The sequence below is a fragment of the Syzygium oleosum genome, unplaced genomic scaffold (genome assembly GCF_021117445.2).
Source record: "Syzygium oleosum isolate NSW1041296 unplaced genomic scaffold, Sole_v2.1 Sole_v2.03, whole genome shotgun sequence".
Lineage (NCBI taxonomy): Eukaryota > Viridiplantae > Streptophyta > Magnoliopsida > Myrtales > Myrtaceae > Syzygium > Syzygium oleosum.
The window spans coordinates 5,680,539-5,694,960 of NW_026607487.1; the positions used below are offsets into that span (position 1 = coordinate 5,680,539).

The window sequence follows — 14,422 nt, forward strand, 5'->3', positions numbered from 1 at the left end:
GGAAAAAGGAAATGTAGTTCTTTATTGGGAAGACAAAGAAAAAATGAAGACAATGATCATTTGATCATGAATAGGCGAAATGCAGATCTTTTTTCATCTGCATCTTTTACCCAATTACAGAAATTAATGAAAGCAATACAGTTTAGATGAAGGAGGAGAACTTCTTTCCTAACCAAAGTTATAATGAATTGACATTATGGAAATGTCATTCTCTTAACCTAAGAGATAAACATGGAAAGCTACACAATTTTTTTTTTCTGTGAGGCTATTAGAAAATCATTGGAAAGAGGAGACCCCGATTTAACCAAACCGTTCTCCTTCTTTCCTGCTTTTGCATCTACAACATGCCATCCCTGTGCAGCCTCACTGAACAGGCCACAGCCTGAGCCCAATGCCTCAGCTTGGTTTTTACTTGCTGTGGATTTTCCCCTATAAAACAGATATCAATCGCCAAGAGCATGTCTTCGTTAATTACAACACGAAAAAGAACAAAAATGTTAGAACATACTAGTGATTTGGTGCATAGAGGATGTGCGATCAGGTTTTACTGCAAGAGGAAATTCTTTAAAAGCAAATTCATTCGCCGAGCACCATCAGCCCATTTGAGAGTCTGAGATTGTCTTCACATTTTCTACATATATAATTAAAACTTACCCGGACTACAAATCTTCCATGTGTCGGAATCACTCCTAGGACTGCCAAAGGACGAAGAACCTCCGCCAAGCGAGGACGATGACATCGAAAATGACAGCGATGATCCATGGCTTTGCGGCGTCGATACTGGACTCGGCGACAACTGCCTGTTCACGGCGAAGTAAAGGTCAAGGGCTGGCAAAGTGTTGCACAAATCTTGTACACCCTCCTCTTCTTTGAACCCAAACCCTAGATCTATGCATCCTTTTAGCTCATTCAAATCCTCATCGGTAATATCCCCGGAGTTATTAATCCCGTTTTTCTTCCTTTCTTGGTGAAGGATCTGACGCCTCCGCTTCTCCCACGCAATGTCCCGTGGGGTCTCGCACATTGAAAGTTGTTTGGATAGGCACTTGCGGCTATTCTTCTTAGCCAGGCCAACTGGAATCTGTTGTAGCTCTTCCCCATCCGATCCGCTCAGGGACGACAAGGATGGGGATGAACATGAAGACAATAAAACAATGTGGCTTTGTTCAGGCTCTTCTTTATTCATATCTCAGCGACTTTGAGTACGTACCTACCTTCCAGGGCTTGGGGTATGTCGTACGAATTCTCTCTGTCTGATTTCTCGAGTCGTTCGACCCGAATGTCAATGTATGGGATTGCCTGGGCCGTGGCAGCGTGAAGAGCCGCCCGGCCAGGAGGCAGTGGTGGCAACGAGGTGGAAATGGCAAGTCTGGTTGGTGGGTTCTATATAAGAGGAGAGGTGACTTTTTGTTATGTGATCAAACAGAACCAAACCAACCAGCTCAAACGGGAGGAGTTTGGTGGCGGTGGTGATGGTGGGGCTTTAATGGAGGCCCTCATCGAATCCCATCCTTTGTATAGTGTGGTTGTTATTCCACACCATCCATTTCTAATATGAAACTGGACAAATTTAGGAGCTTTGATGGTTTATGTGTCGGAGGGCTCAGCTTCTTTCGAGGGAAAGTTAGAAGCATGAACCTGATAACTGCTATTAAAAACTGTCCATTTTGGAGACTAACGTCCAAGGACGAGACAATGCAACCTTCAACATTTGCATGCTTAACATGCACGGAGTCTTTTTCTTGCAATGATACTGTTTAAGAGCAATTGCTAAGGATATTAAGCTGCTCGACAATCATGAACCTTTTTTGCTTTTCTCCTGAAGTAGTATTTTGGCGACAAAAGATTGTGAAACAGATGAGAATTGATTCTGTTAAAATCGATAATGGAAAATTCCTTCTGTAGTACTGTAAATTTAAGTACAAAAGTAAAGCAAACTGTATTTTAAATTAATACTCTTACTTAATTAGATTCTATGATTTTATCCCAAACAATGATCCAACTATGCTGTTTCTTAAGTAATTATAATGTTAAAAAAGATGAGAAGATTGTCCCAAGCCTTGTTATATATACAGGATCGCTCTCTAGATTCTCGATTCAAATCTCATCATTTAATTCAATTCTAGATCCAAATGATACATCTTTATTACGATCATCAACCAAATGTTGAACCTCAAGTGAACCTAGTAAAATACCGTTGAATCTCCCACTTTGATATTAATATGTCGATCCTATCAATATACAAGTCCGCGTCATATTTCATAATTTATGTGATATTTTGATGGAGTGAGAACCTTTATTTCCATTCATGTCTCCATTTGGCTTCTCATTCATCCCAAAAATTGAGCCATATGAATATGGGTACCTGTGACATTATGACTCATTATACCAATGGTTGAGATTTGTTGATATTGATGAGTAAAACAGCTTGTGATATCTGATCATGCTGTTTAAGAGTTGATTATAGCACCAAATAATATTTTTAGTCCTAAAGTTGTCATTCGCTCTTCTTACGGTTGATCATTGTTCACTATTTTTTGAATCTTGATGACACAGCAGATGTGAGTTCCCCTCCCTTCTGCCGATGCTGCCATCGGGACGTCCGCCTCCACCATAAGCTACATCTGACGTAGAAGCACCGCTGCTTTTACCATAAAAGAAACTAGGGGAGTTCTGGAGAAATGACGGTTGAAATCAGCGGAAGCGCTTCTGAGGTTCAGATAGCACAGCAGCCAATACAGGAAACGATCATTCGGCCCCTGCGAAAAACGCTTTACAAGTAAATGCAAACCACACCTACGAGTTTGATTTGAAAAATCTCAGTTCCCCTTTGTTTCTTGGAATTGGCTTGAGTACATGCACCATTTGTGTGCACGTCTTTATTGTCACACTTCAATAAAAACTTTCCGAGTTTCTTTTGTTTCTGCACCCAGTTCCCACTTTGATGCGCTCGTGCGCGCAGATATGGTGGTTTGTTTTCGTTTTCGCGTTTCATGTTAACGGCGAATTGTTTTCCACTGCAGGATTCTATCGCTGAAGCGGCCGCAGCAGCTCAGACAGAGAGACTGCTGCTTCGTCAGACCGAAGGTTACAACACTTAAGCATCTCTCCTAAATCCAGGTCATACTGGAGGTTATGGCATTGATTATGGTCAACTTATGGGCACTAAGCCAGGTTGTCGGTCTCCTCTTAAGCATATTTTGGAACGACCGACTTCACCATCTCCGTTTGATTGGAGACTACATATGTACATTTTAATGTTTCTGTTCTGATACATCTAATTTTATGGCTGTTCATTCCGAATAGAGTATCAAATGGAGGCAAGCCAAGAGCATCATTAGGAAAAGCTCTCCCAACGAGTAATATCGTGGCTATTCATATGTTTGCAATCGATACCGCATTATGATACAATTGATTCTCGATTTAAGATACCGCATTCTAATACAATTAATTCTCGATTTAATAAATTTTGGCCTAAGGTTTGGTTGAGTCAATGATTTTTTCCTTGTTTTAGAATAATTTGATTGTCGAATTCATCTAAACACCTCTTTAAGTAACCCAACATGGAAAATGTACAATTTTCAAAACACTTATTTCCGCATGTTATGCTCACCAATGCTTTGAAAGTTGAAATTTACTTAACAAACGTGCCAATGCCCCGAGGGGCGCTCCTTAACAAAACCTTATTAAAAACTAACCCATCAAAGTCCAGGTCTCTACTTTTATGATCATTTGCTTCTTAATCGAATTTCTTTCTTTATCGGCTTTTTAAGTATTGAATTTCAACGACTTTATCCGCTACGTGATCAATAATGATATGTTCGATAACGTGGTAACACGATATGACATGATATAGGATCACGAATCCTTCGAGGAACATTTGCTGTATCCAATGATATTCACGTGCATTTCATCTCAATCGTCATGTCACGCAAATTCTCGAAAAAGTTTTCAGACTGACAACTGAAACCAATCTCCGAGGAACGGTTCTTGGACCGGTTGAAGAAGATCCGGGGGTTAGATGTGTCTTTTTCCGCATTCATGTCGGTTGGCTTTACCTGTTTTTGGTGGGCAACACTTTGTCACCGGTTGTCGTTTTCTCTTCTCGGATCAGCGGCCGACCTTTCATGTCTTTGGTCGGCGCGCTTTATTCACCCATCTTTTCTTCATTTCTTTCTTCGTTGTCCATGATCCAACCGACGAACGTTTATGTAGAGGCCCATTTGGCATTTGCTCCTTTAACAAAAGAATAATGCGTCCATGACTGTGGTGCGGAAAACTACGTGCAATGCAGATTGTGATTCGCTGTAAAAAGAGAGAGAGAGAGAAAAGCATTGGAAAAGGCTCAAACTTTCGGTTGGCATTTCCCATAAAACAATTGACCCAGTTCTTGGCTTGGCTTGGCGAGTTCGAGAGATTGATGGGTTGATCGATCAGTTTTGGAGAATTCCCAGGAGCCCGTTGCGTTGAATTTCCATCGCATGAACAGGTGGGGCGTCTCTGTGTCTTTTTTGTTCCGGGTTCTTGATTTGAATTTTCACGGGTTGATCATCGATTCCATGATCCGACTGTTTTTCCGTCCGTTATGATTTCCTTTGTTCTGATTGATGAAAGATTCCGTGTGTTCGTGATTGTTTGGTTTCATTCGCTGGAAATTTTTTCGCCTTTGCTGGTGTGATTTTTGGGTGGTGATTTTTTGTCTGTATGACAGTTGATTCTGTCTTCTGCAAATAGTTGGTCTTCTTTCAGGGGAAAATTTTAGTGTGCGTTAAGCTTGGATATGTGGCCAATTACTTTAGAAGCTTGTTCTCTGATTGGACATGGTTTTTTTTTTTTTCAAAGAATCAGAGAGAAGAAGGTGAAATGTGTGGGTGGCAACCTCTTTTCTAGTTAACCCTTTCGGAAGGTAAAGAAACTGTTCTTGATTGCCGTCAAGAAAACGGAAATGAGGTTATATAGTTCTTGGCACTCTCGTTTTCTTTAGCTGAGCAATGAAATGGAAATTATGAGAAACATTGAGCCCGACTTTCAATTGGAATCATACATACTTTTAAATTTATGTTGCAGGAGAGTTCTGTAGAACTTTTTTTAGCAGCAATCTATCATGCACACTATAAAATGGTTCTTGAGCTTGTTGTTTGGACCATTTGTGTTACCTGCTTACAGAGGCTCATACACTTGCATACAACTATGGGTGAATGCTTTGCATGTATCATGATACTGTTATGCATAGCATATACATCTACGTGAGTCACACACCATCGTAGGCATGTGCATCCTTTGCATGTGTCCCGATAGGAAGAAGGGTGTCAATGCATCACATCTGAACTATATTTTGTACAAATGAGTGTAGGATTGATATTTATATCTTTGCATCATTGAATAAATTTTTCTTTCGCTGCTTGTCACTTGCTGCAGGAGCAATCTGGGACTGAGCCTATTAATTTGTTTTTGGGAAGATTGGACGTAATTCTGTTACTCTTTAAGTTTGATTCTCGAAGTCACTTGAATTTTTCTGGGCATGGCTGCTGGAGAAGCCTCTCATGATAAACTGGAGAAGATACCCCGGGGATTTGCAGTGGCTTTGTCATCAGCAGTTCTTGAATGGCTTCTCATATTTGTGCTCTTCATAAATGCCCTTTTCTCGTACTTGATTACAAAATTCGCTTGTTATTGCGGGTTGCAAACACCTTGTCTTTTGTGCTCTAGACTTGATCATGTTCTAGGTGATAAAAAGGTTGGATTTTATTGGGACATGATTTGTGGCAACCACAAGTCGGAGATTTCATCCTTGGTTCTCTGCCATGCTCACAATAAACTCGCTGATGTTCATGGGATGTGTGAGAATTGCCTTTTCTCCTTTGCTACAATTAACAAGTCAAATGCTGAAACATACAGATTGCTGGTGGGTAAATTGGGAGAGAATTCTAATATTGAATTGGAAGAGAACATCTTTTCTGAGGATCATAATCTATGTAGTTCAAGCAGAACGCGTTGCTCTTGCTGTAATGAACCATGGATTTCAAGAGGTTATGCCCAAAAATTGGTGCTCACGAAATCAAGTGGGTGTGAGTTTGTGGATCTAGATGTTCCTTTATCAGGCATTGTTGGATCCTATCAGTATAGCCTGAAGAAGAATGACGAAAGAACATTACAAGGAGCTCCTCTCCAAAAGGATGGTGGACTAGATTCATTGTCTCATGTAGAATACACCAAGCTCAAAATTACTTCTGATACCGAGTCAGATGTCCTGTTTTCAGATGATGATGAAACAGCCATTCGGCATCTTAAAGCAGTGTATCTCAAAGAAGAATCTGCAATTGATTGTGCTCCAATCAAGCCTCTAATTGCAGTACTAGGTGATGATGCAAATTCAGAGAAACTTATAGATCTGGCTTCGTTGAATGAACGTTCTCCAGCTTCCCAAGTGCAGTTGGATGTTGTTGAGGCTCCTGGTGGGAACTCCGTCGCATCTACTACTGAACATGGCTTGGGTGAAATTAATTGCCAGGGTTCTGATAATTCTGATACCAATGCCGCTTCAGCTGCTCTACCTGAACTTATTTCCTTTGATGACATTCCTTCTGCGGCAAATGACACGAGCACTCCTGAGAGAGTACTAATAGAGAGCTGTAAGTTTTGATTCTCTCTCTCTCCCTCTCTCTCCCAAGACAATTAAGAATGTTTATTGTGATATAGTGTTCATTAACAAGAGACTATTACATTTCCATTTTGGACATTATTTACTCATAACACTCTAGCTTGTGTTTCATCTATCTGTGAGCCAACTAAAACCGTGGACAAGTAGTGTATATGCCTTTTGCATCACAATTTATGCAATATATAATTTCTTCATCTTCTACTCGATAAATAATTTCTCTATCGTCTGATGCTTCTATTCTAGAAGCTGGAGCTTATACTGCATAACCATGTTTGTTTTTCCTTGGAATTTGGAAAGAAATCACTGTTGTCTGACTGAACTTGAACTCAAATGCTTTTGTCACTTTTTTTTGGGATTTGTAGCTGTTAAAGAGTTGGCACTTAAGACAATGGCCTAATCTTTTAACGAAATAATTTATCTGCACAGGTGTTACGGGAGCTGATGAAGATGAGAGAACAGCAGCAACATATTCTGATGGAGCCATTAAGGAAGAGACTGACCCAATTGCAGTAATTGACAAAGCCGAAACAAATATTGTATGTACTGACCATATTGCACAAGCACCAAATTTTTTGGATCTTGGCGATGCCTATAAGATAGCTGTAGGCAACAGGGGAAGGCAGTTGTCCGATGTGCTTGCTGAGCAGTGGCTAGCCAAGGATTCTTCCAGAGTTAGTGAAGACTTGAAGAACTTGTTCTCTCAGTTATCTGCTGCTCGAGGGTTTGAGCAATCTGTAAATGATATTAGTCCAAAAGTGTCTACTAACAGTGATGAATTTAGAACGTCTGATGCTCCTAACTCAACTGCATTTCAGGTCCTTCAAAAGAAAATCTCACTCGAGAGAAATGAGTCTGGTCTTGAGTCTTTAGATGGGAGCATAGTCAGTGAGATTGAAGGTGAAAGTGTGATTGACCGATTGAAACGTCAGATTGAGCATGATAAAAAATCCATGAGTGCCTTGTATAAGGAGTTGGAGGAAGAAAGAAATGCCTCTGCAATTGCTGCAAATCAAGCCATGGCCATGATTACTAGACTGCAGGAGGAGAAGGCAACACTCAACATGGAAGCATTACAGTATCTTAGAATGATGGAAGAGCAGGCTGAATATGATATGGAAGCTCTGCAAAAATCAAATGACCTACTTGCAGATAGGGAGAAGGACATACAAGATCTTGAAGCAGAGCTTGAATTCTACAGGAATAAGTACTCGGACGAGCCATTGTCTGAGAATATTATGGAGTCGGTTCATTTAGAGGCCAGTAGTCCTGAAGTTACTGAAAAAGCCAAGGGAAATGAAATTTCTGTAGAAGATAGTGGCCATGATAAAGTTGACCATGCTGATAGGGTCATCGGCGAAACCGGAACAGTTGAATTTACTGATTCTGCAACCGAGATTGAAGAAGAAAAATTACGCATTTTACTGTTTCTGAAGAAGTTGGAGAAAAAGCTTGGCCTGTCTACTAAGGACAGCAAAAAGTTTGAGTTGGCTAATGGTGAATATTCTGAAATCAAAGGTGGTGAGGTATGTGACTTAGAGGAGCTAGACTGCAGAGCAGAGAATTCCGAAAGCGGTGGCGCGGAAGATAGTCGTTTATCTGTGCCAGACGATGTTTCTCAATCAAAAGGTAGTTTAAGTTCCCAGGAAGGACAGGGTGCCATGCCAGAGAATCCATTATTATTGAGCAAGAAAGATAAGGATTTTGTTTCCATCGAACAATCTTTAGTGTCGATTTCTGAAGGGGATGAGTTGGTTTCTCTTAGAAACGAGGTCCACTCTTTGTATGAGAGGTTGGAAGCATTAGAGACAGATCGTTGTTTTCTTGAACGTACAGTTAAGTACCTCAGCGTTGGAGACAACGGGCTTCAATTTGTTCAGGATATCGCTTCTCATTTGCAACAGTTACGGAGCATTGGGACAAGAAGTGATCAAGCCGTCCCTTGAGAATTGACGCTGATGGGTTGTAAAGGTACATTATGATACTAAAATGAGAAACTCTTCTTGTTTTAATGTGGCTTTGCTGAATCGTCTTTTGATTTTGTTCCTTTTTTATATATTAAAGAAATCCGAAATTCTGGAAGCAGAAAATTCTCGACTGTATGATGTTAAATCCTGATTTTACTAAAGTTATGTGTTTCCACTCAGAATTAGCCCTTTGTTCCTAGCCTCCCACCTTTATCTCCATATCTTTGCAATAGGGGCTGTTTTTATAATGTTTCATATGCTTTGTGAAGGAAGAGAAAATAATGATAGTAATTTGTGGCTTTATCAAATAATGACAATGCTTTGTGAGTTTAGTTCTTTTGTGTTAAGAAGCACAGCATGATTTCTTACTGTAATTAATTGTCACAATGCAGAGGTGATGTTGACAGATGTAGCTGATTGCTTTATAAGCACTAGAAGACTGTTCTCGTTCTGCATTGTACATGTAATGTATAGAAAACACTATTTTCTCCGATGTAAATTATTTCAATTTGCTTTCTCGAGCTGTTTTAAAAGGTTTGACTTACAAAAGTAACGTACAGGTTGTTGGGATATGTGGTAGCTCTTAATTGGGTGCATATAGTGCTTCTTTTGTTACACATGCTGATATATTATTCATTTTGTGTGTTCATGCGTGCACATTTTACAGTTCTCATTTCTTCTTCTTTTTTACTTTGGGTTCGAAATTTCCAGTTCTGAGTTGGGACTTTCTTTTGTTGAGAAAAGATTTCTCTTATTGCAAAGGTTTAGCATTTTACAATGTCTAGGTCGACGCATGTGTTTACCCAAGTAATTTTGTGCTGTCATACTTAACATGTTTTTCGAATCACTTCATGGACAAATCATATAAAATTGTAGTCCTTTGTCCCGTGAAATTTCTGGATATGGGTTTTCAAAAGCTCTCACCCTCTTAATATGTATCTTTTGTTCTTGCAGATGTAAGTGAGAGTAGAATTCTGATGACCCTAGAAGCACAAATATACTATGGTCATAGGCTGGGGAGAAACGTGTATACAGATTCACAGGATGTCCGTTCACGGCATTGCTCAATGCAAAAGATCTTGACACCGTACATCGGGTTGCTCGCTTAGATCCCCTTTCTTTTTTGCGGCTTGTTTGCGTTTTCCACGATAGTATATGAAAAATGGTGAGTCTTTGCTTAGTTGAATCAGAGTTTGAAGATTCTTTCTTTTCCATTACAGAAAGAAGAGTTTTGAGTGATTAAATTGTACAAGAGTTGAATTCTATTTAGATTCAATAATACGATTCCTATACTGGTTGACATTGGAAAGTCAGCTAGTTATTTTGTACACCGGTGAGAACAGTGATTTAACCTGTATATTTTGTTATTGCCTCTTGGCTCTAGATTGATATGTCATATGCCACTATTTTCCTTAGTTGCTTCTTGGACCTGTATAGTATCTAATATCTCATGTTCATCCTAAGTTCTGACTTATCCGAATGCGATGCTCATTGCTTTTGTCTCGTTGCATTAGTTACTTGAAGCACCTTAGTACTTATTTATATTATGGTTAGTAGCAAAGTTTGTTAAGTATAATTTGCTGCGACACTCGTCATGTTTCAGAGAAAATGTAGGGACTCTGTTCCAAGTCTTACTATAGCATGCTCTGTCAAATTCCAGGAAATCCATTATACTTGTGACAAGGGGACTCCAGCATCAATGTTTTGATCTGGGCAGACTACAAAGTTACCTCGAAAGGCATCGATCCATGTCCTGGACATAGACATGAAACAATGCCTTTCAACTCCACTATTTTTCTGAACTTTTGTTGAGAAACTGCGCATTTAAATCAACTCGTCGTATTTTATTAGTTTACTAGATCTATCACATTATATGACTGGAAGTGCCGGAGTTATTTTCGAATCACAGGGGGATGGTCCTACGGTTTCACGAAAACTTAAGGGTGGTTAGAGTAACTTTTTACCTCATGCTTTTGATGTCTTGGTTATTTCATCGGCGTTCGGATCCTCGTGTGCTGTCGATGACTATCCAAGTTTCGCTGATTAAAGGAATTTCATGTGCTGCTACTTCTTGTACAGCACCAAGTAGAAGGACCTGCACTAGCAGAGGAGCTTAATCTGTCCTTGTTTAGCTACAAATCGAGTTCTTATGGTTTGTCAGGCGATGCATATCTGTACTGCATATGCTTGATTTTGGTTAATGTAGTTCCCATGATTCACATGGGGAAAGTTTGCAGCTCTCTCGACTCCTGCAGAAACTTCATACACCTGCAAAAAAAATTGCCCAAGTCGCCAGGAGAGCCAAAGTAGAAATTCGGTTGTCGAGTTTGGCCAATGTTAGGTGCATTAAGACTAGTCTAGAAAACCGACATAATATTAAGTTACACGGCAGGCTTGCAGGTATACAACTAAGCACGCGAGCCATATTCAACGCTTAATGATAGTTTGTCACATCATTCGATACACACCGTCTCGTGAATCGGTCGTGCTTAGCTAGCATCTGATAGTTTAGAATAAAGGAGATGGGCAGCTGCTTTGAGTCAACATTATGATTTGACCAGCAGCAAAGTAATGAAAAAAAACAAGATTATGATTTGACCAGTAGTAGATACCCATTAAAGAAAACAATGAAAGAAAGGAAAACAAAGTCATACTCTGTAACATATATTTCTGTTCCTGTGACATCTGCTTTATGCTGGTGTTGACCTTATTACATTGTTCAGTCTACTAAATCCACCGCCCAACTTTTCGTCGACTTTAAAACTTCGATGGTTTTTTTGGGTCTGACTTTGGGAAAATAGTACGTGATGCGGTCGGCCAAAAACACCGTTTCCTTAATGGCGTGCCCGAAGGGATGCAAGGATCGCTAGGTCAAAAAACGGAAAATTAAGAAGAAATTTATCAAACATAATCACATATATTACTTGAAAAAATGAATGAACGAAATATATTTTTGATGTCCCCGACGATGTTTAGATATAAATTGTTGTCGACAATGAAAATATTTCTTAATCGATTGGACTTTTAAGCGATATAAGCGATTATTTTCGCGAATTTTTTTTCAGATCATTTATTCTCCGTGAAATAAACGGAGTGTAAGAATCAAAAACTAGAGTTGCATAATATCTAAAGGGAGATTATAGCGTTTTGATAAATGTCAAATTTCTACAGTCTGAGGATTTCCGCTAGTAATGATGTAAAAGCAGGGTTACCGAAGAAGACTATTTTACTATCGATCTGCTTTTAGGTACATTGAGTGTTTCGGACGTTGCAATATGAACAATCATATTATTCACCTAAAATGTTTGTTTTATGCTAATTGTTTATATTAGAAATAGAAATTCTTGTTTGAACGTGAAACTTAGTGACTCAGATATTTCCGAAACTCGTTATACTACCTAAAATTGACAAGATTTTCCTAATTTTACCCCAATTTATGCAATGAGAAAAGTTGCTGTGCCGGCCTCTCCCAAACATTCGAGGAAGTCCACTATTTCACTGTCATTCTCCCTTCAAACCCCAATCTCACGTTCTGCGGTCAAAGATCAAATTGCTTGGTGCTGGATTTATAAGACCACTTCAATTGGAACCAAAAAAAGGAAAAAAGTAATGAAATCCAAACCATGCCCCGACAAATTTACCCTAATTTTTTTTTGTGATATAAAAAATTCCAAACTATGCCCACTATGACACATTTATCCTAAACTACTTGTACTTATGTGACAAGTGTACCCTCCATTGAGTTTCCGCGAGATGATTTTTCAGTCAAAACGGCGTTTTTATTTCACTTAAGTCGCATGAGCGTCATATCAATAACGTTTGCTTTCTGGCGTCAATATAGACAGATTTTTAACGGTCTTCATTGACGGAACTTTGATAAGTAAATGTGTTACATAGGTACAAGCTTGAAATTTTTGGCGTCTCATAATAAAGTTTATGATCCATGCATAGTAGGCATAGTTTGAAGTTTTTGGTGGCTTTTGCCCCCAAAAAATCACGCATACATAGGCATGTGGTTGAGTTATGAACTTTAAACGTCTAAAATTCGATTGTGATCGGCCTATAGATATACGGAAAATTCAACAAGGCCACTAACTTGCCTTGTATTCACATGCCGCTACTTCAAATTCAATTCATCTCATGGCCTAATCCTAGAAGGCCAGAAACCCCAGTTTGTGGTACACGGAGTGTTTCGTACGTCGTAACACGAATAATCATATTATTCAGCTAAAAATGTATATTTCATGCTAATTTTTTATATTAGTAAACATATTTAAGCACGGTAATTCTTGTTTGAACGCGAAATTTAGTGACTTAGATATTTCCGAAATCCGTTACACTACCTAAAATTGACAAGATTTTCCTAATTTTACCCAAATTTATGCAATGGGAAAAGTCGCTGTGCCGGCCTCTCCCAAACATTCGACGAAGTCCACCATTTCACTCTCATTCTCCCTTCAAACCCCAATCTCACGTTCTGCGGTCAAAAGCAAATTGCTTGGTGCTGGACATTGAAGACCATTTCAATCGAAAAGGAAAAGATCGATATGTCACCACGAAGTCAAGTTATGAAATCAAAATTAGACGTCTAAAACTTAATTGCGATCGAGCGACATGTCTATCGAGAATCGCTACGTCGACGGGCGTATAGTCAAATATCATTCATGAAATGATGATTTTTTTTCTTTTTTTGGTTGCTCAAGCCTTTTCAAATTCGGACTTTTGAAACTGCGGCTAATTGAGTCAAGTCAGACGATTGACATCCCAACAAGGCCACTAAACTTGCCTTGTGTATATATATTTACATGCCACTACTTCAAATTCAATTCATCTCCTAACCTAATCCTAGAAGGCCTAGAAAAACCCTAGTTCCATCTCCAGAATGGGTTGTGATCACATTCATCACAACTCCACAACAACCATCGTTTTGCTCATTAGCATCCTCTTCATTGTTTCAAGCAATCTCGACCTCACCCTCGCCGCGAGATCTCTGCGAGAAGAAGAGTGGTCGAAGAACATTAGGAATGGCCTAATAGAGTCGCTCCAAAGGGGGCCCGTGCCGCCGTCGAGTAGCTCGTCCTGCACGAACATCCCCGGGCAGAACCGCGGCCGGTGCACGTTGAGCGGCATGAACGTTGCGGGCCGTCTCTTTGCTCGCAGACCGAGAAGCACTTTCCCGAGGGCCATGATCGCGAAAATATAGGACGACGGGTGGTAAAGCTACGAGACAAGATCCGATCTCTTGATATGTGGTTTTGGGACTATGCCAAGCATGTAGATAGCTAATTAAGCTAGGAAATGAAGCAAAGATTGAGTTATAGTTTTCGACCCTTTGGCTTTGGGTTCCTTTAGATTTCAACTTAGTCATTCTCTGAAGCGAATTAATTGTTTGTTCATTGCTTCCTTTGATCATGTGGTCTTGTGAGTTATAATAAAGATCTCTGTCCACGAAACCGTATGTTGGAAATTAATTAGAAAAAGAAGGCAAAAGAACTTTCGAACCGTGAAGTTGCTCATTTTTTTTCCAATTTAGCGTTTAAGCTTTTGAAATTTATATAATCAAGGTTTTGAACTTTGTAGAATTATTTTAATTAAGTCAATTCAATTCCAAATTCAGTTAATTAGAGTCGACAAAACCGGTTGGATTTGACAAGAATCTAACATGGAGTACTTGTTCACATTTCAATTCAATTCCAAATTCAGTTAATTAGAGTCGACAAAACCGGTTGGATTTGACAAGAATCTAACATGGAGTACTTGTTCACATTGCGAACTATCAACTAATGCATTAGACCAC

General features: G+C 39.4%; 2 protein-coding genes across 3 annotated transcripts; one reads left to right on the forward strand and one right to left on the reverse strand.

Annotated features, from left to right (window-relative positions):
• LOC115680953 (uncharacterized) lies at positions 1–1,490 on the reverse strand. Its single transcript, XM_030604800.2, has 2 exons — positions 655–1,490; positions 1–429 (listed from the first exon to the last, which is right to left on the reverse strand). Exons 1-2 carry the CDS (start codon positions 1,184–1,186, stop codon positions 338–340), a joined length of 624 nt encoding a protein of 207 aa, XP_030460660.1. The 5' UTR covers positions 1,187–1,490; the 3' UTR covers positions 1–337.
• A 2,686-nt stretch (positions 1,491–4,176) lies between these two features.
• LOC115680986 (myosin-binding protein 1-like) lies at positions 4,177–10,040 on the forward strand. 2 transcript variants are annotated; one of them, XR_008816117.1, is made up of 5 exons: positions 4,177–4,489; positions 5,419–6,632; positions 7,088–8,629; positions 9,018–9,088; positions 9,580–10,040. XR_008816117.1 is itself a non-coding variant. In XM_030604828.2 (4 exons), exons 2-3 carry the CDS (start codon positions 5,522–5,524, stop codon positions 8,602–8,604), a joined length of 2,628 nt encoding a protein of 875 aa, XP_030460688.1. In that variant the 5' UTR covers positions 4,182–4,489; positions 5,419–5,521; the 3' UTR covers positions 8,605–8,629; positions 9,580–10,040. The 2 variants fall into 2 exon arrangements, 1 of the variants encoding a protein (XP_030460688.1); XM_030604828.2 differs by lacking the exon at positions 9,018–9,088 and having other exon boundaries at positions 4,182–4,489.
• Positions 10,041–14,422: the final 4,382 nt, after the last annotated feature.